The sequence below is a fragment of the Hemiscyllium ocellatum genome, chromosome 30 (assembly GCF_020745735.1).
Source record: "Hemiscyllium ocellatum isolate sHemOce1 chromosome 30, sHemOce1.pat.X.cur, whole genome shotgun sequence".
NCBI lineage: Eukaryota > Metazoa > Chordata > Chondrichthyes > Orectolobiformes > Hemiscylliidae > Hemiscyllium > Hemiscyllium ocellatum.
Window position 1 is genome coordinate 11,355,132 of NC_083430.1, and position 26,954 is coordinate 11,382,085.

The 26,954-nt window shown below is 41.0% G+C and overlaps 1 protein-coding gene across 2 annotated transcripts in view; it reads right to left on the reverse strand.

Annotated features, from left to right (window-relative positions):
* Window positions 1-26,440, reverse strand: part of stk40 (serine/threonine kinase 40) — a 73,251-nt gene extending 46,811 nt beyond the window's left edge. The window contains exons 1-5 of one of the 2 annotated variants that reach the window (XM_060847370.1): window positions 26,233-26,440; window positions 5,343-5,469; window positions 3,353-3,438; window positions 1,656-1,796; window positions 1,112-1,333 (exon numbers count right to left, since the gene is read on the reverse strand). In XM_060847370.1, coding sequence (XP_060703353.1) covers window positions 1,112-1,333; window positions 1,656-1,796; window positions 3,353-3,438; window positions 5,343-5,469; window positions 26,233-26,235 — 579 coding nt within the window. In that variant the 5' untranslated portion in view covers window positions 26,236-26,440. Of the gene's footprint in view, window positions 1-1,111; window positions 1,334-1,655; window positions 1,797-3,352; window positions 3,439-5,342; window positions 5,470-24,677; window positions 25,045-26,232 lie in introns of those variants that run through there. The other variant, XM_060847371.1, reaches the window with a different exon arrangement.
* Window positions 26,441-26,954: the final 514 nt, after the last annotated feature.

A 26,954-nucleotide genomic window follows, 5' to 3' on the forward strand; every position in this document is an offset into this window, starting at 1 on the left:
TGGTTTACATCAAACCACACAGCCACAAAAATTTAAAGATCAGATTTCTCAGTAGCAAAATCACAAATGACATTATGAATTACAAGCAAGGATGGAATGTCATCATTTTTGATTTGATGTCAGAATAGTCCAGTCGAGTTTGGAGCATCAATTCAGGGCTGCTTTGTTATGATAATAACTAACTGATGATCTGTCCAATGTCTGCCCTGTCGCATATGAAGTATCATTTTCTGACTGCCAGAATATGTCTGATTTCTAAATGAGGATATTTTCAGAAACCTTTTTCTCACGTGCTACATCTAACCAAATGAATTCCTACCCCAAACGTTCATAGAAAAAAAGCAACAGATAATCAGCAGTTAAGTACACAGCACGCAATAGCACTGCTTGAATCACTTTTGAAATGGTTCAGGTTTGTGCCACTAATACTTCCTTACATTGACAAAAAAGTGAGGTAAAAACAAAATGGAGAAGTAAGGAAAAGGTAGATTAAACACTATATGCCCTCGGAAATATAGCTAGTCTTAGTTACAAGGTAGGTACTTAGTCCCCACTGAGATGCTTACTGCATATTTAAAACTAGACAAATTAGATTAAGTTAAACTAATAGGTGTTTACTTAAACGACTAAGTCAATGGAATGATATGGTCATACGGGGAAGCACATCAAGGAAGTTCAGAATATAAACAGAAACTAGACAGGGTGAACCTGTCTAGTACAGCAATGAGCTAAATGGAAATTTACACATTATTAGTTATGACTATGAGAAATGAATCAAGGTCAAGGTACATAACTGCAGCAATCTAACAATGTTCTTCAATGGTTCTCGTGACTGAGCGGCCATTTTGTTGTTGTTTTGTCCTTCCACAGGTATTCGAGACCTTGTGATGTTAATATTACTTTTCCTTTAAAGTCACAGGAGTTTGCAGTGGTTCTTCTCAAATCAACTGGATTACTGCCTCCCCAGTCTTTGCAGATGTATGCATTGGCTCCAAATTAAAAAAAAACAAACTCAATGCAGACAATAGGGAGTTGGAAAACAGCATCTGCTGCAACATCAACATACTCCTGATCAGAAGTAAAAAATTAATTAAACACAAAATCCTTTTACCTTGTGTAAAGCTTCCACTACCCGTACCACATCATAGAATATTGCGATTGTTTCACGCTCACTGAGCCTCTTCTCTTTGATGACATAATGTTGTAGATTGATGAGATCTGCAGTTTTATCACTAAAGTCATGGGCACAGAGGCAGTCAAGAACTAAACAGATCCTTTTCTTCATCCTCCGCATAAGCTTGCTGGATTCAAACTCTTCGACAACAGCCCTATCCTATAAAAGAGTAAACATTGAGAATCAGTCCATCTTTTGAGCCACTTGTAGACTTCAAGCATACAAGCATACCTTGAGTGCTTGGAAACTCTTTCTCCAAAATGCCCAGAATTTGCCAAATTCAAGAGAAAATTGGATTATTGCTTGATAAGGATGAACGTACTGGGCTCCAGGAGAAAGCAGGAGTGTAACACTCCATAACTTGCTCTATACGAGAACCAACAGGCCAAATGGCACCTGTGCTACACCATTGATTGTACAAGAAAAATGTTATTAATGGGATTAGTAAAAATACATACATTCTGTGCTTTTTTACAGTTACCTGAAAGAGGCCGTGGTGATGCACCACTCCATCTTGATTGGGAAGCAAGGACAGAAGCGAGTATTCTGTATGCAGAAGCATCTTTCCTTGCCTTTCTTCCTGAGTTTCCATTCTCTCACCTCGATCTTCAAGCGTGAGAATCTAAAAGGGAGGAAAAATAGTGAGAATTCAAATGTTTATTTACCATGAAGAGCATTTTTCTTCATTTTAACAACTGATTGTCACAAGGTTTATAAAACACATTGAAGTCGTAACATAGAAGTAAAAATATTCTTCTTTGATCTCATGGAAGCAACTTTTCCTGGTATTTTTCAGCAAATATGAACCCTAAATAATAGGATGACAAATTCAATACAGGTCATAGCTACTGGAATCACTGTACCTTTGCTATTTCCACATTTAAACTACTTATTCTAATCCAATTTCCCACTTCTTCCCAGCGGCCCTCCAATATTTTCTCATGTAAACAACTAGTAACATCTTTAAAAGGATAAAAAAATTGATGTTCTGTGTTTTCACACTTCCACCAACCTCAATTTATGGCTACTTACAGATTCAATGAAATAATCTTGTTCTCTTAAAACATTTGATCTTTTGTACTGATAACCCTATCTTGTCAGTGTCTCACCATTAAGATAATAGTGCACTGTTTTGACCATTCTGCAGTTCAAGAAGATCTATCCTATTTTTATTTTTAGCCCCTTTATAAATAACATGCAGAATCCTACACCATCAAGAATCATGCTCTTCAGAGATTTGTCCATCTGTATTGTCACCATACATGATAATTTTACAGTTACACACCATTAACTGTTTTGTTCCAAGATGATGAGATGTCTGAGCATGTGTACATTATATGCAAAAAGAAAGATATTGGACAGATCACAATCTAATTCTAATCACAGTTTTCTAGCAGCGGGAAGGAAAAAAAAGGAAATCAAACATGTTATGCTTTGTAACGTGTGCGTACCACTTTTACACCTTTCCTTAAGGTGCATTTATTTAATTTGAAGTAAATAGTATTCTGCTGTCAAGTCTGGACAGCCACTCATCCTGAGAGAACCTGGACAACAAATGCATCAGCAAGAAAGCACCAAAGTTCAACTCAATCAAGCCTTTTAATGCAGACATGGTTTTGCTTTCCCTAGGGCTTAAAAAAAATGTACTGCAGTAACTAGATACAAACAGTAAAATGTAGTTACAAATAAACAGTGCAGACTTGCTGGCACTTGGAGATACATAAATATCAGTGACTGAAATTTGGCCTCATGTCAGCACCTTTCTAGGTAAGGATCCTCAAAGCAGTGCAGCTGCAAGGAGATCAGAATGGCTTTGGAGCTCAACCTTCACTGGGTTAATGTATCACACTAACATGATAACATACTTTTACTGTAAAATATGCTTTGCAACTATATTATGCTGTCACCTTAGTAACAATAGTTCTTTGGACTATTTTTGATGTGTGATGGAAAGGTTTATAATTGAACTCAAGGACTCTTGTGGTATAGTGGCAGTGTTGCTATCTCCGAGCCAGAAGGTCCAGATTAGAGTCCCACCTGCTCTGGATGTGTCATATTATCTATAAACATATTGGGTACAAAAAACATTTGTAATTGAACGTATCAAAAAGTATATTTGTTCTTCCATGAAACAGGTTTTTATTTTAAGTACAGTGTTAGTCGGCTTTCTTCACTTACTTTTAATTGATAGAAGTCATCTGTTCCATCTTTTCTCGCCAAACACTGAACAATGCTCTGTACAGGCGAATTTCCCAAACGAGGACCTAACCAAGAGAAATAAAACTGCTTTAAAAACAAAGCACACACCCAAGAGATTCCTTTCAATTTAGTGGAAGGCCTATGACTAACTCTCAATTACATAAAAGACTTCCCCAATGTGTAGGACTTCTTACTCATTTCAAAAATCAAGGTCATTTTGTGTAATAAGTGCCACTGAGAACAGTTCAGCGAGTGACTAATCGTTTTTGAGTCACTGAAAACCATAAAAACAACATACAGCTGACAAGTCCTGCTGAAGGATAAAGCTAATTTTCTAATCCGTTTCAGGACACAGCAAAGCAACTTTGTTGTTTGTTTCAAACATGCCTTGAAACATAAAAATAAAATTGACAAGAGCTCAAGTAGTTCTTTAATCAGAATAAATTTCCTTCTCTCCTCCACTGTTCAAGTCAAATCTGGATTTACATGGCCTGGTCCTGCAATCAATTCTGTCTGGGCCTCCGTGTTGGCACATTGCTCAACCTCATGTGATGTCTTAACCCTGTCCTCAATCAAAATTTCCAGCAGACAACCAATAGAGACAGAAATCCCAAGTGATCTTTCTTTCCCCCTCCCCCCTCCTCTGCTTACACCATCAAGTTGGAGTTCTAACAGGTCTTCTACAATAAAAATGCGATAGGACCACAAAAAACTTATGTCACAGAAATAAACCATTCAGCTCGTGGTATCTCTGACAATAAAATAAAAACAAGCTGCCCATTCTACAGTATTTCAAATCTGCTAATTCACCCAAGTTAGAGATCAAACTCAGGAATTCCTGGCCTAGCAAACTCCACCACAGATTATCCTCCAGCATCTTCACATGCTCAAAATGATTTGTATTCAGTTAGCCACCCTTGTGGTAATTTACCAAACCTGTGTTTTGGAAAGAACAATCAGCTTTTTTTTAAAGATTAGATTACTTACAGCATGGAAACGGACCCTTCGGCCCAACAAGTCCACACTGACCCACCGAAGCACAACCCACCCAGACCCATTCCCCTACATTTACCCCTTCTACTAACACTACGGGCAATTTAGCACGGCCAATTCACCTGACCTGCACATTTTTGGACTGTGGGAGGAAACCGGAGCACCCGGAGGAAACCCACGCAGACACGGGGAGAATGTGCAAACTCCACACAGTCAGTCGCCTAAGGCGAGAATTGAACTCGGGTCTCTGGCATTGTGAGACAGCAAAGCTAACCACTGTGCCACCGTGCCGTCCACTCAAAATACCACAGACTCCCCGGCGGGGAATTGAACCCTGGTCTGCCGTGTGACAGGCAGGGACACTAACCACTACACTACTGGAGGATTGGATCAGCTTCACTTCAACAAAAAAAAACCCTGCTGGCCGAAAGTACAGCTACCACCTCATCCTCCAAACCACTACGGCTCAAGTGTGGACATTGGATTTTGATCGGATATTACAACACAGTTGAATACATTCGAGTAGAATCTCTGGTCAGTATTTTTTTTAATTGAGTCTGTGCACAGACTATTTTGTTATGGAGCTGCTTTGATGGTTCCACTCAGAAAAGCAATTGGTCTCCCAGCCACAGAAACCGACTGTCCCAGGCGTGACTTCCCTTTAACTGAGCTGATCTTACACAAGCATGACTACTGGCCTCAGGTTCCTAGGTGACTGAAGGAAGGGCAATAACCTATGGTCCAGCTGATCACAGTCAAAAGACTGAAAACTGGACAGAACAGGAGTATGCTCGATAGCAAAAATCATCTGTCAACACTCACCATCCCAGCCTGCTCGTGAAGAGCAGCAAATAAGGGGTAACGGGTGCCTCTGGAACTGAACACGAAATAAGTTCAAGAGCAGGAGGGATATGGTAAGAAAACAAACTGATAGCCCAACACCAATATTCAAAGAACTGAAATTGGATAAACTCACCCAAGATGAATGGCCCAGCTCTTTTGCTGTTACTCCCAGAGATTCCTGCACAAAGAGCCTTCGAGCGTGCTGAGGATTCACCAGCTCCTCTGTCTGCTGCTCTCCTCTTCATCCTGCAGTCTCCACTCTAAAGAGAAGGAAACATTTTGAAACATTTGCTATGCCTAGATTGATTCGACAGAATTATTTTAAAATGACCCAAGCTAACCTGTTTAACAAGATGCAAATGATCTATTTCATATACACAAACTAATCCCTATAAGGATCTAAATTGGGTTTGGCAGCTCACAGAAGCAGAGACACTGACGCTGAGAGAGAAGCAGTGGTAGTTGATGTGCTGCAACCAGCAAATCAGAGTCATGAAAAGGAAGAGTGAGTAATCATCACAGAATCTACTCAGTATCATAATGGACAGAGCTTTTCCATAAAACTGTGGATATTTGATTATATATATCCCTTTTGTCATGAATTATGTCATAGCAAATTAAACAGTAAAAATAAAATGTCATTTTATTGACAAAGAAACAGAGTAGCTTCCTAGCAAAATAAGTGTTTAGCATCCTTTTGCCTTCATCTGCTAAACACTTGCTGCCTTCGATTGTTTTTGTCTATCAGTGTTCTTTCCAAATTACAAACTACCGATATCCTGACAAGGAACCACTCTATTGCCTTTTCTCTTGTACTGAGCTGAAGTGAATTTTTACTTGACACATGGAAAGTGATATTGCACCCTCCCAGAACGGAGCACTTGCAATTGCATTCACCCTCCTTAAGTCGAAACCTGAAGTGCTGACAGCAGCACAATGATTTTGGATTGTTCATTCAGTTTAGGGTGATCACATGATTAATTTTCCAACTTCAGTATTTCAAAGTTGATTATCAACATTATGATTCAAGTAAACAAAAAACTTGAAGATACTTATTAAACAAAGATCAAGCCTGTTTTAGTTAAAGTGGAAATTTACTGCTGTCGTGTTTACAGAGAGCTAGGTTTTCACTGATTTAAAAAGGTACAATACACCACAATTTGTGTGAAAACAGGATATGACTGATTGAGAGAAACTGACTTTCAACAAGCCTGAAATCTCACTCTTAGTGGAGTCTGTGTACTCTGCTTCTGTTGTCACTGTATCAACCATGAAGCTTGGAGAGGCAGGAGGGGACTTTTGAGCACTTAAACAACTTCAATTTGCCCAAGCTCTCAACCCTAACTGCAAAACAGTATGCTTCTCCTTAAAAGGATTTAACACAAACTATTTAACACACTGAATAAATTGTGCTGAGCATTTCAATGAACATTAAAACCTGAAGAAGAAAATAGAGATTTAAAAGAATCTGCAGTGATTGTAACTAGGTCAGCCAAGTGAATCTCAGAATACGAGTTGCCAGATTAGACCAGATTAACAGCCCCAAAGAGCTCTGGCTGACAGATAAGAACAGGAATGTCAAACATCTTGTTCACCTGGAGATGGCAAAGATTCTCCCGGGTAAATAAAGGGTGACTTAGTGATGGGATACCAATGTTTGTGGAGCTACTTCAGTGGCAATGAGAGAAAACAAGCACACTCCTGAAGAAATTCACTCGCAACAGTGACTTTGAGTTTTCTTAAGCATTTGTGGCATCACGCTATTATTTGGGAAGCGTGACTCCTCAATCCTGCCAAGGACTGGGCACAGGTATGTGGAAAGAATGTGTTATTTTCTCCTGAGCAAATTATTTTGGGGCAGACGGAAAGCAATGAGCAATTCTCCTTACAGCTTGTGGACCTGCAGCTTTTTCAGTTATTAGGAACCAAACATTCCCGGAGGCACCAGGCATTAAAATCTTTCAAGAGTTGATGGATTTAGTTAAGGAATTTAATTACCCAAGCTGCCTCTAATTCTGGGATGCTAGCGGTTTTACTTGACAGTTCGAGAGATTTGACTAGGTTAACACAACTTGCAGAGACATGCGACTTTGGTTTAACCTTTATTAAGATACGGAGAGATCATCAGGTATGTGGGGTTAATGTTTTAACCATGCAAAGCATCTATTAGCCAAAGGACTTCAAACAGTCACTAGAACTGGCTTTACCATTGGAAAGTGCAGCAAGTGGAGCATGATTTGCAGGGTATTCTGATGGAAAAGAATACTGTCGCCAGTCAGAGTGAGCTTGGGGAACACCACTTGAGTGAGAACAATTGCATAGCCTCACTCAGGAATATGCTGAGCAGAGGGACTCTAGGTTAGGCCAAAGCAAAACCCCAAAACAAGGCCAAGCCTCAGCCAAATGGTTAAATTCTCTTCAGGGATAGCTTGAGCAGAATTGCTAATGGGGAAAATACTTTGTAGCAGGTTAAATCAGATCTCCCTGGACCAAGGGAGGTTGAAACGACATATCAGGGATGTAGTGATTATACGGAGGTCAGTCAGGTGATCACAGAATGAGTTGCCTGATTGGACCAGATAAATGTTCCCAATCAAGGAGCCCTGGCTGACAGGCATGAACAGGTTTTGTTCACTCAGAGTTGGATGAGTGGGAACTGGATTCATGTTACGGAGTCTCCCCGTGTAAATGAATGGTGACTTTGTGACTGGATACCAGCCTCTGTGGAGTTACTTCAAATCTCTTCTCTGCAACAGGACAAACACTATCATAATTTAAGCTTGTCCCAGTTTCTAGGAAACCACTTTTTTCAACTCAAACAACACTTCAGAGTATTCATTTTCTCTTCAAAGAAAGTGAGTGAGGGAAGGGAAGAGGGGGGAGAAACTTGTGATCATAAAATTTTTCAACCAGTACATTTGTAGATGCAACATTGCTCTTAAATTTTAAACGTTTAACGTAACATCTTAGTATGCACCACTAACCTAAATTTGACTCAAACATAACGTTAAAAATGCATCTATTGTATGCTTCTCATAACATCAGTATACACTTTGCCCAAAATCGTAGACCATAAGACATCAGGGCATAAATGGGCCTCTCAGCCAATCAAGTCTACTCCAAAAATCAATGAGATCACTTCTGATCTGATAATCCTCAGCTACACTTTCCTGTCTTTCTCTCAATCTTGGATGCACTTACTGATGAAAAATCTGTCTATTTCAGTCTTGAGTATACTCAACACCCTTGTCTCCCTAATCCGCCGCAGTAAAGAATTTCACAAACTTTCAGGGGAGGAGAAAGAGAGGGAGAGTCTTAAGAGAATGACTGACCTCCAAAGTCTGAGGTCCTCCCCTATGGCCCCAGACTTTCCCTAAGGTAGAAACAACTTTTCTAAACACCTACCGCCCAAAGTATCTTACATGTTACAGTAAGTCACCCTTGCAGATGTGTCAAGATTACGTCTCCAAAATGACATTATTATGTATAACGTTTGTGCTTGCAATCTGTGCAGCAACAAATACTGTGTCATATAATATGGATTAAAGCCATCATAGTCATGTTATCTACTCTGCTGCTGAATGAACAGGGCCTCTAAACCTATAACTACACTACAACACAAAGAAATTCAAAAAGACAATGTCCATAAAAACTGGCTAAATTATACAAGACATTGAATTTTATCTATCAAAATAATGCTTTTTTTTCCCCTCCCCTTCAGACCTACAAGTGCCTTTGGGTATTGATCTTGTTCTTCAGCATTCAAGGTTTCAATTTAAGCTTACACATTCTACATTATAAATTACACAACGATTTCTCCATTCACATTTATTGGGTAACTAAGTTAGGAGATGGTTGAGGCACCGGTTGGTCACTTATTTCACAAGAGCAATGGTGACAAGTCTCATGTAAATTTTCTAAGAAATAACAGAAAGCTTCTCAAAAGTGAACTGCTGGTTCCCACATAATCACACAATTTAGTTTCAAAATACGTGATGCTTCTTCATGCAAGATGAGTGTCTGCCACGTCCTTCTACAAACAGCTGCATTTTTCTAATAAAAGGCCACAGACCTGCTCCTTCTGTCTGCACAGACCCTACTCAAATTGCCGAGTACCTCGTCTTCCTTAGAACAAAAAATTGTGAATAACAGGGGCCTAATCAAGTCAACAAAACTAGCAAGAAGGTAAGCCAAATGTTGAGGAATTAAAGAACAGAAGAGATGTTGAGAAGCCAAGTTTAGTGTAGAAGATGCAGCAAGGAAACTGAAGAGAAAGAGAGGTACAGAAAAGCTGTAGTCCAAGGACTAGAAAGTGAATGATGCTACAGAAAAGATGAGTGTAAATAAATGTTATTCATGCATTAATGATAGGAAAACTAATGAAGATGAAAATAATGGACAAGCAAGATTATAGTACCAGTTAAGATACATTCATCCGATTGCAAAATTCCACAGGGATGGGGAAATCACACACTTGTAAGGACAATGCTGGAGAAATAGAATTTGCAACCTATAACTGCTCCACACTTCAATATATAGTTTATACAGTTGGTTCTGCTACAGCATGTGTTTCTTCAATTGAATTAGCTTTAATGCGATTGAAGAATTTAGACTGAACATAAACTGTCCTTACCTGGATTGGCTAAAACACGATTCCGGCCCTATTAGTTTAAATGGTGCAGCTATTGTGTGATTTTCCTATATTGCGAGATTGCACGAGAACGGGACTATTGCATTATATCAGAACCAACTACAGCTTCAACCTGGCAGAGCAGCATACTGAAATCCAGAGAGGCTGCACCACATTGACAGTATCAATACAGCTATATGCAGTTTAAAAGCTAGCAGGGCACCAGTACCTCTTGTGTCAGCTGAAAACAGGCTTTATATGATAAATCAATCCATTGTAACTCGCTATATTTTTCTAACATTAAATCACTTAATTAATACAAGTATAGCTTCTCTGGCAGTTTAAAACATCGATCATTTACAGCTGCTTCTGTTTAAAGGATGTAACTAAATTCTCATGCTTCATTGGAGTTTAGCAGAGCGGGCAGAAAAAAAAATAGCTTCTTGTGCAATCTCGCAATATAGGAAGATCATACAATAGCTGCACCATTTAAACTAATAGGGCCGGAATCGTGTTTTAGCCAATCCAGGTAAAGAAAGTTTATGTTCAAGAACCAGAGATCATAGATTCAACATCATTGGCATAAGATCTACAGAGGAAAACAGACGAAAAGAAATGAAGAGAAACCAAATATATCAGCTCTTAGAAACATCCAGCAAAGACACAAAAAGCAAAATGATCTCTTTCCAAGCATAGACTCAACAACATTATGCACTATTTTATGAGGAGTGGTAAGGTTTCCAATTGTGGGGAAAGTCCAAGACTAAAGGGAATAAACTCAATAAAAGGTTGATGATGATTTGAAACAGATGAGGAGAAATACCTTTTCTCAAAAGGATAGTAAATTTGTGGATTCTGTACCACATGGAACTGTCATGGTTGGGTCACTGACTATTCAGCAAGGGAATCGAGGGTCATCAGGCTAAGGCAAGAAAGTGGAGCAGAGGATGATCAGATCAGCCATGAGCTCATCGAATGGCGAAGCAGACTCAATGGGCTGAAGAGCTTACTTCTCCTACAACTTATGGTTTTATGCAATATTAGTAGCTTGCGCCACAAAAAGCATACTAATCTACCGATAGGAATCAGAGTTATCCATATACCCTACATGTTCACAACAGACAATTACAAAATAACATGAGAACTGGAGCTCTATTCAACTAGAACACAAAATGGGAACAGTAAAAATAAAATGTTCAAATCAACTAGCTACAGGATTATTGAAATAAAAAGTTTAAAAATAGCTTAAGGCAAAAATTATTCAAAGCACAATTATTCAAATTATGTCAGAATTGTATTGGTAGTGATCTGCCAAAATATGGCCAAATAAGACAGGTTATAAAAATCAATTCAGACTGCACAGAGGTCACCTAATGTGCCAGGGATGGTTTTTGAAAGAGATATCCAATTAGGTTCATTTCACTGCTCATTTCCCATAGCACTACAAAATTCTCTTGAATACATCTGACTTTCCTTTTTTAAAAGTCATTGAATCAGCTGCTACCATTCTTTCAGACACTGCATTATGATCATCTGCCAGGTACAATGTAAAATCAAACATTTCTGCACATTATCTCTTGTTCTTTTGCTCATTACCTTCCATCTGTATATTTTGCTACCACTCCTTCCTCCTGGTAATGGAAAAAGTTTTTCCCACCTACTCTATTTATATATTCTACACTTTTTAACAGTTCAAAATCTCCCTGAACATTTTCTGCTTTAAGGAGAGCAATTCTGGTTTCTCAAGCAATTCAAAAACTTCCAATTTCTGGTATGTCCCAGGAGAGACCAAATATTTCATTCAAAATACCGAAGTATTTTTAAGATGCTGATTGATGGGTTTTATATCTCAAGTATTTCCTGTCATGTTCAAAATCCATAATTTTCTATTTATTTTTGTTTTCTCAGCTCCTTGGATATGAAGTCTATGATGTGTGTCACACTGATAGAGACCCAAAAGCAAAAGTTCCAGTCTCAAGCATTAAATTCACCAATGTTCCCCTGGAATCTGGAACTGCAACCTCTCAGTTAAACATGGAAACTGCAGCCAAAGACTTTTCTTATAGGTCTGTTCAATCAGCTTTAAAATCTGTTTGAATACTACAGATTCAAAGCATAAAGCAGATACGTTCTCTCGAATTCACTATCAAATTATGCTGGTACATGTCAGATTTCACTTCCTAAAAGGCAGCGTGGATGTTTCAATCACTCCTATGCATTTCCTTCAAATACCGTAAATGGAACTACTTAATCCTTTCACAGGATTAAATTCCTGTGGTTAACACTCAAAGCAACAATTTTCAATGAGCAATCCTGTGAAGTCATTACTAGGCAACAGTAGCGAGTACTTCTTTCTTAATTCAGTATTTCTTTCAGAGATAAGATCAACTTTTTTTTCCCCGAACAAATTAGGACAATACAGTTCCACAGCATTCAACTTCAATCCAGAGCAACTTCTAATAACATGGAGGGGGGAAAATATCAAATAAGTTTATCCTACAGACATGACAGCAAGCAGGTCAGAACATAAGTTTCTACTACACCCAATTCTGCGTGTCAACACTTTATACAACAACACTTACTGAAAAAGAACATGCAAGTTTTTAAGCCTTAACCAGTTTGAATAAGCATGGTAACAGGCACACTGGATTCTGAGGACTAAATAATAAAGCCAATCTATTTCACAACTGAGTTTATGGTCAGCTTCACGAGTGCGGATACTTACCAGTTGTCCAAATTTTATGATGTGTAATTCCAGACAGAAAGCATCTATATCTATCCAACATGAAGGAATAGGACAAAACTCAATTCCTGACAATATCCCTCATGATGTGCATTAAGCATAACAGTAGCATTTTCAAAGCTGTACTGATCAATAGCAGGTACAACTCAAATAGGCAGTAGGACCAGTGATTTTCCAGTTCAGTGCAATAAGCAGTGTGAATTGAGGGGATCACCCAAACACTGTGCGAGTGCGAGAGAGACAGAGAGAGAGACAGAGAGAGAGACAGAGAGAGAGAGACAGAGAGAGAGAGACAGAGAGAGAGAGACAGAGAGAGAGAGACAGAGAGAGAGAGACAGAGAGAGAGAGACAGAGAGAGAGAGACAGAGAGAGAGAGACAGAGAGAGAGAGACAGAGAGAGAACACGTGTGCATGCATACACAGCTTTTATTGCACTTGAACCTCTGACTTTGAAATGGGACTTGGAAACCACAAACATCATCTTATACTGTTCAAGCCTACCTGGATGAAAGGAACTGCACCATCCATTGCTCCTGTCAGTCTGATTTTAACAAAAACTAGTAATTTGCGGGGTGTCATTACAAGGGAACAAAATCATCCTGCAGGAAACCAATGAAGCTGAATAAACACATGACTGCAGTGCCACATGGTTAAGGAACAAGTTGCTTTGTTACAAACATGTGACTGTAAGGCCGAGCCTACTACTTAGGGCTGAAAGTGCAACCTTGCCAGAACCCTTCACAACTCAGAAGTTTAAAATGAGTTGATGAGTGCATTACTGTCTGTTTGTTGTCTGGATCAGCCCATTATCCTCATAAGAATGATTGCACTATCACATTTAACCACAGAGTCATCAAAAAGATTAAAAATAATTGGTAGTCTGGTTGGGTGCTGTCACCATGTATTTCCCAAGAAAGTATTCACACTTTCACAAGATAAGAAATTGCAAATTACTACAGCCAAAATCAAGGGTCACAAAGCATACAGCTGCATTTAAGTCAAAGCTGTGCTCTACATCTTCAAACCCAGTTGAAAATCTGGTACACGAGGCCCTTTAAACCAAGCTTGACTCAGCATGAGCCCAAATTTAAAGACTGTGTCTTTCTATATATTTGACTGTGAACTGAAATGGGAAAAAAGAACTGTTTTTAAAAGACAAGGCTTGTTGTAGGATTACTGCATTACTTTTGCAGGTGACACTTAAGTACTGTTTATAAAGCCACCTGTTCAAGCAGTAGCAAAGGGTTTACAGCTGAGCCAGAACTAAGGATGGTGTTAAAATGGAGATTCAACCAGCAACAAGTTGCTGATTGACAACTGGTCACTAGTCCACAGACCAATGACAAAGGCCTTCTGCCTGCCAACACCTGTATGAATGGACTCCCAGGGAGATGAATAGCCCCAGACTGTGAGCAAGTTACTGAGAAGCCATTAGTTCTCTGAAAACTCAGGAGCTTTGTTATTCTCTGCCATAAGAAAAAAAAACACCAAATCCGGAAGAATGCCAACTTATTTTTCCTTCAGCAGTTGCTATTAAGCTGTGACTTTTAATGAATAAGTTAAAACCTTTTATAAGTGTGAACCAGTCAAATCTGTGTACCTCTAAACAACTCACATCATCCGGAAAAGGAAAATCAATAATGTTCCGATCAGCACAAATACAAATCTCAACAAATCCTGTTAACAGGGGCCATTGAACTGCCTTCCCCTCTGCCCACATAACCCTTGTTTTTTCCTTCTGTCTGTATGTAGAATATAAAGGGGGAGGTGATAAAGTTTTAACCAGTAGAGCTGATATATCAAAAGTCCATAATTATTTACCTGCAGCTCTAATCTACTTATTTAAAAGAAAGAATCAGTCAGCTTGATAAATATATGCTTTCTGTTCATTGAAGTCTGAGATTTCAGCATATTGGAAAATTTTACGTACTTCTAAAAAAATCTTGAACTTTTGAGAGAGCTCGATTTCCAGCACATGATTTTGTGTTCTGCCTCACTGGATTAATCACATAAAATAATCACACTGGGTCAAAAGATCCCGGATCCTGGAGTTGTGGCACAGCTCACTTAAGCAGATTAAAAACAATTTTAGCCAGCTCTCGTGACAGTGTTAGTGTCCTGAGCTCTTGATGAGAAAGTAGAGGTTGAAATCCTACCTGCCTTTGAAGTGGATCAGGACACGGATAATCTGGCTTACTGAACATAAAACTTATAAATTAATAGTAATTATATTTTAAGAAAAACACAAAATGGAAAAGCATCTCAACAATTAGCAAATAATAAATGTAACAAAGGTTGTGATGATATAAAAGTACCAACATAAATACAAAAATGAAACAGAAATTCAAAGGGTTTAAACTTGGTGAATGGAAACTATTAGCAGTAATCCAGATTGGAGGACATGCATTAACGATTTTGAAATTGAAGTGAACCGAAAAGAAATGTGATTATAATTTGACACAAACTCTGTGGTAAGGAAAATAAATTTCTTTTCAGTAATTCATTTCTATCTATTCCTGTTTCTTTTTCTCTTCTAAAGTTAACACTTATTAATTCTTGTACCAACCAGTGACCAAAGACAGCATTCCACAGAGATGTCAGACTTCACACCTTTTCAGGAAAAAAACGCAAAAGGTTTTTCAACCCCACAATTTCATTCTGAAGAAATAGGCTGCGCTCCCCAGAGTTCTCTCTGGTCTTTAGCCCTTGCTGGCCACCAACAAACAAATCATTTATTTCACCATGGAGCCTTGCTGGTCACAAATTAGTTGTTGCATTTTCTACATCATGACAGTAACTGCACTTCAAAAGTATTGCTCAGCTGGAAAACATTTTGGTTCTTCCAAAATGTTGCAAAAAAATGTACTAAACAAGCATACATTGATCTTTATCTACAACATATTCAGCACAATAAAATCCAAAACTTCATGAAAGCAAATAAATATTTTGACATGAAAGTGTCAGTTATACAGTACTCAATACACTAAAATATTAGGAATCTTTGCACAATAATATTTTGTGTGGAAGCGTGAATATTGTACAATTGTTCATTGTATTAGACTTTGCTGATCTTTAAAGTAACTGGATTTCCAGTAAACCTACAGATAAGCATGAAACTGTTCATACTTTCTGCATGTAGTTGAAAATCACAACACCAGGTTATAGTCCAACAGATTTATCTGGAAGTACTAGCTTTTGGAGCACTACTCCTACATCAGGTGGTTGTGAACATGTGCACGTAAACGGTGAGCAATACCCAGCAGCTCATAGCTTCTTCCGAACCTTAGTTGTGACTGGAGATCTAGCTGTTTAAAATCAAAGTGAGGTGTTGATAATTTCAGATCTGTCAGTGATGACAGTAATGTTAAAGGCAATTAGAAATGTAAAACACAAGTACAAGCAAAACTCAAGATGGGATTTATTTATTTCCCTCAACTGTAACTAAAATAAACCTAAATGTTGCTTGGACTGCTTTACATAAGGAGCAAAGAGAGTGCTACAGAGGTGGAGATTCCAGATTCCAACTGAATAGGACTAAACAAAAAGCATTTGGAAGCAAAAGTTTAAATAGTGACTAATTACCACAGGTTCCCAAAGGAGAACTCCCAAAACCACCAAATAACCTTACCACAGTCAGCCCCATCTAAATATTTCCAAGAAAAAGTGTCAAGATGTTATCCTTCACAGATCTTTAAAATTCACATTTGGGAGGCCAAATTACATGTTTTATCAAACAATTATTAATGTGATGATATTGCCAATACTAAACTTAGCAGCAATTTTTATTCAAATAAAAAAGAATTGCAACATAGGTCAAGGTAGAGACTACTGGCACTTCTACACCACAAGTGCAGGCAAATTTTCCTTTGTTGGACACATGCTTTGATCAGAACAAGTCCGGGTCTCAATGGCAAAGCAAAGTGTTAAGGTCTTGCCATTGGATGCTGGCTTCTAGTTTTGGCAAGGTAAATACAAAGCCAGTTGCACACACACACTCTCTGTATTTATAGACAACTAGCAACGACACCAGGCTTTTACTGACAGCAAGGAGATAACTCTCTCTAAACAGTGTATGATTTTACATGTGAAATGCTTCAAAGGATGTTACAACGGAGGCTAGCATTTTACTCGGAGTACAGTTTTTTTTGAAAAAGTAGAGGGTTGCATGATTATTACAACTAAGTACAAGACCAGTATCAATGTTCACATGATCATGATTATTATACGCGATTATTCTTTATGTAAAATAAAATCCCACATATCCAGAATTTCAGGGAAAAGTAGCAGCAAATCACACAAACCTTCTAGGCAGGAACACACAATGAACAAAGCAAGCTTTTTTTCACAAAAAAGGAGCCAATAGTCACATCTTTAGCCTGCTTCTCAGAAACAGACCAGAATTTTTCACTCGCCACAACTACCATATTATGCGACAGCCTACAATCATAAAGTAACCACATCTATGACAGGAGCTTAAATTCTTCTGTTCCGTATGGTCACTTTCACAATCCCCAACATTATGAGCAGCAGCAATTAACATAAAAAACATTATAAAGATCAGATCACTTACACCAGGTTTTATTCATTTTCTTTGCACTCACCCCAACCAATCCATGAAGGCTTGAACTGCTATGCACAGTCCAGAGCTCTCAAAGGCAGCCATTCTTGACCATTTATATCTGCGTCAAGGCACCATAACCAAATCTAATATTTCCTTTATGAATGCAGTGTTCAGTTTCACTTGAAATGTGCAGGAAGCCAATTATCACACTCTTAGCCGCTGCCAAAGTTCTGATCAACTACACCAGCAGAAACAATTATCATATCTTGGATTGAATGTTTGCTCAGGTATTTGATCTGTATTGGCTGGGCATATCTGTTGAGACTAAACAAACGTGCCTGTCACCTTGGAACAATGCTTGACAAAGATACTGCCTCATTTCAGAAAAGCAAGCTGCAGTTCTGACTGATGTTCTCACCAATGTAATGAAACAAAGAATTGCAAATGCTGAAAATCTGAAACAAAGACAGAAATTGCTAGAAAAACTCAACAGGCCCAGCATCATCTGTGGAGAGAAGGCAGAATTAATGCTTTGGATCCAGGTCACTGGACCAAAAAATGTTAACTCTGCTTTCTCTCCACAGACGCTGCCAAACCTGCAGAGCTTTTCTAGCAATTTCTGTCTTTGACACCAATGTATTTATTTTGTCAGTCAGTTAACACCAGCGTTATTAGCAGCAGCAGCAAACTGATAGCGTAAACAAGAGTGTTGATGCTACCACTACCAGGATCAGCGCACAGCTGTCAAACAGGTGGTTCAAACCATCACCTGCACCAGCAACAGTAACAGTAACTGTTTGGCCACTGAAAACAGCCTTCATAGTCAGTCACCAGCAAACACAATGGCAGGAGCATCCTTAACTTTATAGGCCACTTTTGGAATATTGCGTGCAATTCTGGTCCCCTTCCTAGTGGAAGGGTGTTTGAAACTTGAAAGGGTTCAGAAAAGATTTACAAGGATGTTACAGGGTTTGAGGATTTGAGCTACAGGGAGAGGTTGAATAGGCTAAGGCTGTTTTCCCTGGAGCAACGGCAGCTGAGGGGTGACCTTAGAGGTTTATAAAATCATGAGGGGCATGGAAAAAATAAATAGACATGGTCTTTTTCCTGGGATCGGGAAGTCCAGAACTAGAGGCCATAGTTTTAGGGTGAGGGGGGAAAAGATATAAAAGAGACCTTAGGGGCAACTTTTTCACAGTGGGTGGTGTGTATATGGAATGAGCTGCCAGAGGAAGTGGTGGAGGCTGGTACAATTGCAACATTTAAGAGGCCTTTGGATGGGTATATGAATAGGAAGGGTTTGCAGGGATATGGGTCAGGTGCTGGCCGGTGGGACTAGATTAGGTTGGGATATCTGGTCAGGATGGACAAGTTGGACCAAAGGGTCTGTTTCTGTGCTGTACATCTCTATGACTCTAGATACCATTGAACTCTACTGACTGCACCCTGGCATCAGACGAGCTTCTTGCAGAAAAACAATTCCAAACAACATATACGTACAGTAGTTTTAAATTGGAACCTGGTGTTGAAATGTTAGCCCATCAGTAGAAGTAGGGCCGATTGAACAGTGAAGTTAGGAGCCAGTACTGGAAACCACTTTAGCAACCAGTTCTACAATATAACTAGACCACAGGATATAGTGAGATCACTCCATTACACTGGCTCATTATTATACACAAAGATAAAAGTTGTCAAATGCTCAGCAAAAACGCTAAATTTCAGTGGTTCAGATGCACTTGAAGATCCAAGTACCTACTTGCAAACAAAAGCAAAGTAGCAAAATCATTTCAAACAAGGCTACTTCAAAAGCTCAAAACGGATACCCACCCAACGTATTAAAGCAATTGTGAGCAGAAACAAAGTAGGATTGGACCTCTGAGTCATAAGGTGGGACATCCAGTTTAAGAATGTTTCTAAATCTCATGCGGGGTCAGGGAGTTGACAAGCCACCCGTGCAAGCCTCCATTGCAGACATTATTTCAAAAGGTTGAGGTATGATGCACCCAATCAAGATAAAAATTGGCACTACCCATTTCTGTTGGCAAAGAGTCATCAATAGCCACTCGCAGTTCAGCTGCCCCACCAAGCTGAAGGACCACCACTTGGGCAATGAGCCAGTAGAATAGTTCAGCTACATTGTAGGAAGCAGTATGAGTTTGAAAGCTCGTGAAGGACAGTATAAAACGAATGACAATCTCCTCTGGGTCAGGAAAACTTAGTCAATAGAGTGTTCAATGTGGACATTTCACTCCAAATCAAGGAACTAAGATTGCCAAACTTTTGGTGGTCATTCAGATCCATTCCTCTTCTGGGGCTAGCTTACACTGAATCTAACGCTTTCAAATCAGTTTCATGGAATGAATCCATCGGGCTAGTAGACAGAAATACTCAGAAATAGAATATGGATCCATCTATGTTGCTATTTTATAGAAGGAGACAAAAGAACTCATGATAACTCAAAAAAAGGCAATAAAATGGAAACGAATTTCAAAATGAGGAAATTAATGTCAGTGAGGCAAATAGGAACAATGCATTCACAGAACAAAATTCTGGACAGGGCAAATTCCCAGACTGAATCTCCTGACTGAAAAATCTGCAAGATGGGGCCACAGCCTCAGGTTAGGGTGGGATTCCTCAACTGGAAGAAATTTCTTCACTCAAAAGACGGCTATTATTTGGAGTTCTTTGCCCCAGAGGGTAGCAAATGGTCCATCATTTAAATATTAGTGATTTGGACTTCTCAAAATTAAGATCAGTCATCACCATACTGAAGGAAGCAAATTCAAGAAGCCTTATAGTCTACATTCGCTCCTCATACTCCTTTAGTCAATAGAAGGATATGTTGCTAAAGAGAGATGAAGTAGAGTGGCAGGAGGTACTAGCGAAGCATATAAACTAGTATTGGGCCAAATAGCTTCATTTTGTTTGTAAGTTTAGTTATTAAATGATTGCTTTGAAAGCACAACCACAAAGGCCCAGCATGTGGAATTTATGTTTAGATCAAAAGGTAAGTTACAGCACATAAATAAAAGGACACAGGATGAGAATGTCACTGGCTAGCGCAGCATTTATAACCAAATCTCGAATTGCCCAGAAAGAGTGAGCATCAACCACTTTCTTGAACTGCCTCAGTGCATCAACACCCATAGTGTTGTTAAAAAAGGAGGTTCAAGATTTTGATCCAGCAACAGCGAAGGAACCATGTAAGCACCAAGAGTTCATCACCCTGCACTTGCGATCATTTGAAGGAAGAAAATAAGACCTATTGCATAACTTTTGCAGGGATAACCCTGCCTCCTTAAATCAGTTCCTTCAAGTGGTTGAACAGCTTCTGCTGGAATCAGAAAACAGATTCCAACTATCAATAGGCAGTGGACATGACCTTCCAAGCGTGACAAATCCAAAAACAGCAGAGACTGCAGCAGTTAGCTTAATACATTACCTTCTTTGACCTCACAAAGGCCTGAGACTCTATCTACCAGGAGGGTTAAGGGAGGTCCTCCTCAATTTGGTTGCCTACAGAAATAAGCATTGTCCTTTGCTTGTTGTGTGACAATATGCAAGACATGATTTTCATCAACAATTCTGACCAACCCAATACCTGAGCAAACTAAAATCAAGCAAACCTGTGTCATCGCACCAACACTCTTCTCCAACTTCTTTCCTACAATATTTGCCCCCATTTATGTAAAGATTCTACAAGAATGCAACTTCTTTACCAAATACACTGGAGACCATTCAATCAAAGTTTGGGAGAAGATTTGTAGCTCGGGTGCTCGGTGTTGTGGTTCTGTTCGCCGAGCTGAGAATTTCTGTTGCAGACGTTTCATCCCCTGTCTAGGTTACATCCTTATGGCTTGGGAGCCTCCTGTGAAGCGCTTCTGTGATCTTTCCTTCAGTATTTATAGCGATTTGTATCTGCCACTTCCAGTTGTCAGTTCCAGCTGTCCGTTGCAGTGGTTGGTATATTGGGTCCAGATCGATGTGCTTATTGATTGAATCGGTGGATGAGTGCCATGCCTCTAGGAATTCCCTGGCTGTTCTGTTTGACCAATGTAGTGTACAAAATCCCATGCAAGGACTGCACAAAACACTACATAGGACAAACAGGAAGACAGCTAACGATCCGCATCCATGAACACCAACTAGCCACAAAACGACATGACCAGCTATCCTTAGTAGTCACACACACAGATGACAAGCAACATGAGTTCATCTGGGACAACACTACTATTATAGGACAAGCCAAACAGAGAGCAGCCAGGGAATTCCTAGAGGCATGGCACTCATCCACAGATTCAAGCAATAAGCACATCGATCTGGACCCAATATACCGACCACTGCAGCGGACAGCTGGAACTGACAACCGGAATCAGCAGATACAAATCACTATAAATGCCGGAGGAAACATCATAGAAGCGCTTCACAGGAGGCTCCCAAGCACTGAGGATGTCACCTAGACAGGGGACAAAACGTCTGCAATACAAATTCCCAGCTCGGCGAACAGAACCACAACACCATTCAATCAGCATCACATTCAGTCCATAACCAAGACCACCTCAATGTCTATTGTCATTGATCTGTATTGTGGCCCAGATGTGAAGTTTTGACACTAAAATACTCAGCCTCTTTCAAATCCCTCCATAGCTTTGTTCTTATCTATCTTTGCAGTCTCCCATATCAACACTACAGTGAGGGCTGTGCCTTCAGTTGCCTAGTTCCCAAGTCTGGAATGCACTCCTTACATTTAGATTAGAGTGGTGATAGAAAAGCACAGCAGGTCAGACAGCATGCGAGGAGCAGGAAAATTGATGTCTCAGGGAAAAGCCCTTCATCAAGAATGTTATCACACTTTCCTGATGAAGGGCTTTTACCTGAAACGTCGCTTTTCCTGCTCCTCGGAAGCTGCCTGACCTGCTGTATTTTTCCAGCACCACTCTGATCTAAACTCTGTTTTCCAGCATCTGCAGTCCTCACTTTTGCCTAATGAACTCCTTACACCTATCTCACTTCCCTCTAAGATATGTCTTCAACTTATCCAGAGTTTAGTCATTTGAACTAATATCAAGTTATGTGACTTGGTGCAACACCTTGCTCTATCACACCCTTGCAAAGCACCTTGGGTCATTTAATCACAACACAAATGTGATTACTGTGGTTAGGCATTTTGAGGGTGGCATACAATCGGAAAAACAAATCTCCAAATTCCTTCTTTTAAAAAAAATTCTAAGGCTAGTAATCTGCCCGTGGAGTTATTCTGCCAACAAACTAAGAGGGCTTTGTTAGCTCAGTCAGCTGAACAGACTGTTTGGGGAGCCAATGGCCTAAGGGTATTATCGTTGTACTGTTAATCCAGACATCCCAGTAACGTTCTGGCGACCAAGGTTCAAATCCTGCCACAGCAGATGGTCGGATTTGAATTCACTTTTTTTTAAAAATCTGGAATTAGGAGTCTAATGATGACAATGAATCCATTGTCGATTGTCAGAAAAATCCATTTGTGTCCTTTAGGGAAGGAAACTGTCACTATTACCTGGCCTTGCCTGGCCTACAAATGACTCTAGACTCACAGTAATATGGTTGACACTTAACTGCCCGCTGGGCAATCGGATGCTGGTCTAGCTAGTGTCACACTGATTGTGTGAATGAATTTTTAAAAATTATAAATAGGAAGGTTTACTATCTCAGACGGCAGAAGTTCCACACCTCCCCCTCAAGGCAATCAAAATTCTAGCATCCATATTTGTAAAAATCATTTATCCTATCACATATACTTAGCTTATCAATAAGATGCACATTTATTTCACACAACAGCATGACAGTAATTCCTGGTAGCTTAATATTGAAAATCTCAAAAAAGGGGAATAGAATAGGAACGGCAGCCATCAGTACCATCATAACATGACATGGGATGTGGAATATTAGTCCCTTAGCCAAGAACACATGCTTGAGGATCAGAGAAGAAATGGGCATCAAGAAATCTTGTCATTACAGCCTGACCATCCGTTATATGTTTGCACATCAGATTCTTGGTTTGGAAGTTTTAAACTCTAATGTCTGCACATGCTTCAGAGATCCTGAGCAGCTTTCTGCTTCAAGGCTACACACTTTTGGGAAAACAGGACCATAGTAATCTCAGCAATCAGAAACAAATTCCCATGGCCTTGGCCCTTCTAATCAACTTGCATGAGAAAACATCACCAAGCAGGCATTTAACAGCAAGCACCAGAAGAGTAAGGCTGAGCCAGTAAGCACTTATGGTTATGTGCTGCTCCACTAGATGCTCGAAATGCAAAGTCAAGAGAGACCTGTGCTCATGTCTCCGAAGTGGAAAGCTAGCTTTTGAGCAAATGTCAGTGATTCTACAATTAAAATGACAACTTACAAGTTCAAAGCCAACACCTAACTCATATTAATCAATGTAGAAATCAACTTCAAGGTTCACAGCTATCCAGGATTATTCTAACTCATTTCATACCAGTATTGTCAAAGGGATCATAGCAAAGCTGGTCAAATTATGACATAAGCATTGTATAGCAAAGGACAGAGAGTGGGACTGTGACGCTCTTCAGAGACACTGTAGAGGTGCGAGGTTACACCTCTGAACAGGATAATTAGAGAATTAGAAAAATACTCAACTTGCATAAGTATCATCTTGTAACTGGAAAATCCAAACAAGAAACAGAAACTTCAAATCTCCATATGATAATGGAAGCTACTATGAAGACGAAGGAACAAAGACATTCCTTCCAACCAAAGTCTTTGTTCCAGGCTTTATGAAATATAAAGCATGTGGCTATCGTGCGGGTGGCTCAGTAAAAAGATGAGATGAAGAAGATGTTGGCTTGGCAGGGCGGGACAGGGGAGGGGGGGGGGAAGCACAGAGAAGAGGAAAGTGGTGCACATGTGGAGGGATGCCAAGACAGTGGGGTGTCACACAATTGGAGGAATACAGGAGGGCCATGGTACATGATCAGGGGCTTACAGGGGTCAATAGAAGTTCAGGTGGTATACAGGGGGGCACCACTAGATCAGGGGATATACAGGGTGCATCCCTAGATCGGGGGGTATACAGGGGGCATCCCTAGATCAGGGGGGCATCCCTAGATCAGGGGGGTATATAGGGGGGCACGAGATCAGGGCAACATAAGGAGGAAGCAGTGGTGATCGGAGGGGGTTGGGCAGACAGGGTCCACAGAGGAGAGCCAGTGAAGTGAAGCAGGGCAGGGACAGGGGGGATGGTGGGGGTGGGGGTGGGGGTGGGGGTGGGGGTGGGGGGGGGGGGAAGAGTTGGTGGGGGCGGGGGGGGCATTGGTGGGGGATGTGGGAGTTGGTGGAGGTGAGTTGTGGGGGGTGGGGGTGAGTTTGTGGTGGCGGGGGGCAGGGGTAGTTAATGGGGGCGGGGGTGGGGGGGTTAGTTTGTGGGGGTGGGGTGGGGGGGGACAGTTTGTGGGGGTGGGGTGGGGGGGGGGACAGTTTGTGGGGCAGTCTCTCCCCCAAGGACCCCGCGGCCCTCTCCAAGCTGCTCACTCACCCCGTGTGCTGGCTCTCGGCACCGACTCCACTAAAGACACTCTCCGCCTCTCATCGCCAGGGGACCCCCTGCGTTACGCCGCACCGACCTCACCGGGACTGCGGGGCTGGCGCTCAGGGTCCGCAACGAAAACCCGGGGCAAACGCTGGCGGCGGGGACACGGGGGTGCGGATGGTACAGAGATTCCTATTTACCCCCGGCTTCAGTGGATGGTGGAAACCATCGTCGGGGAGCCCGAAGCCAGCGGGGTGAGGCGACACCGAGCACCGCGGCCGCGATCTCCATCCCGCCCCAGGAGCCTCGCCTTTGCCCAGGCCAGAGACGGGAGAGCAGGGCGGGGGGGAAGACCACCTGAAAGCGGAAATGATGCACGGCCCGTCGCTCCTCTCCCCGCCCTTGATGGACAGCTGGGAAGCCAGAGCTCAGCCAATCGCAACCGGCCACCCGGTGCCGGGGCGTGGCTAGTCTGGCAGCCAGCTCACCCTGGCGCTGTCCATCACCCGGATTGACAACACCGTCGACCAATCAGAGGCGGCCCAGGGGAGGTAGGCACGCGGCCTCCCTGGAAGGGAATGTCGCGAGCACGTCTGTGCTGGCAAGGGAGCTGTTCAGGGCATTCACAACATTACGTCGCTGCTTGAACCACAACCGTTTGCATTTATCACATAAAGCCTTTTATTCATCTGCAGCATGCAACATTTTAGGGTTTTTTTTGTATAAATTTCAAACCATCGTATCTAACCCAACTGGGGCTACCTTGATGGTGTGGGCAGTTTGTTTCAGCAAGTGGGGGGAGATGTCATTTCACAGCATTGGCTTCAGTGGACTCTGAATGTTGACCGAGTGATTTGCACCTTTTACCGCTTTGGACACACACTTGCAAGAGATACTGTTGGGGTCCAAAGAAAGATTTGACTGCACCAGAAGAACTTTGGAAGTTTCGAAGCGTTATCCTATCAGCTTGCCGCTCTGCTTTAAATCAAAGTCAGGACCTTTAATCCAGCATAATTTAATTTTTATTGCCCTGATCACAGACGTTGCTGGTTGAGCATTAATATGTGCCTTTGCAAGTGCCACTTGTCGACTTCGACACCTTTCAGAGGAACAGGGAGAGCCCATTCACAATATTACTTTTCCGAATCCACATACACCCCAATCTTGAGGAAGGATTACTTCACCCGAAACGTTAACTCTGATTTCACTCCACAGTTGCTGTCAGACCTGCTGAGCTTTTCCAGCAATTCCTATGTTTGTACTTACACCCCCCCCCCCCCTTTTTAAGCAAAGTATCGTAAATTTTCTTGACTTTATAATTGAAATCGAATCACTTCGTTGACCGGTAAGTGCTGAGAAAGGACAAAATTCAACACACATGGCTTTGATCAACGCTAGACCAGAAATGTCACTATTTCCAATTGCTCCTGTGAGCTCGAAAAACTTGCACTTTATAAATAAATCATGCCGAATTTAGAGACGGCTGTGATATTTACAGACCAGTCAAATTCCCCCCTCCCACACAGCTCGATGCAAGGTGAAATAGTTTCGCTGTACCTACCATTGCAGTGTCCCGCCAGCTATATTAGGTTGAGTCTAGACCTCAGTCAGATCTTTAACAGTCTTTCCATTCAGACTGCTGTCACTGACCCCCGCATTCTGAAGAAGCTGAAAGGTCGCAGAGCTTATTTTTTTTCGTCGAATGAATCCGATCACATTTCCTCTCTTTGAAAAGGTCCTCCCCTTCCCTCCTGCTACAATTGCTTCCTTCTCCCAGGTAGTTGCAAAGCGCAAACATACACTCACCAGACAGGCAGTTCAGAGTCAGCCAACCAACAGACCATTTGCACTGTGAGCAAATCTATAATATTGCACAGCTCCAACCAATCCAGTCACCTCTGATATCATAAACCGTGCCCTCCTGCTGAAGCAGGTATATCAAATCGCCAGCCATTCGATAAAACAGGAGTTTAAAAAAGGAAACATGTTTGGACTTTAAAACAGGCTGTGACAGCATGAAGACACAGCCGAGAGGAGAGCTGTGCCAACGCATTTAACAGCAAAACGTCAAAAGTGCAGATTAGTCTCAAATGTGAATGGCAATAAAAAGCTGGGAAGACTGAGTCACACATGGTTTTGTCTATCAATCATTCTTGAGGAGGCGCTGCCATTAGCCAAGCTGAGATACGTGCAGTTACTAAAAAGGAATCTGCATTTACATGTTACCCTTACTATGGTAAGATATATCGAGGTGCTTAGCAGGTGTGTTATTGGGAGCTGGCA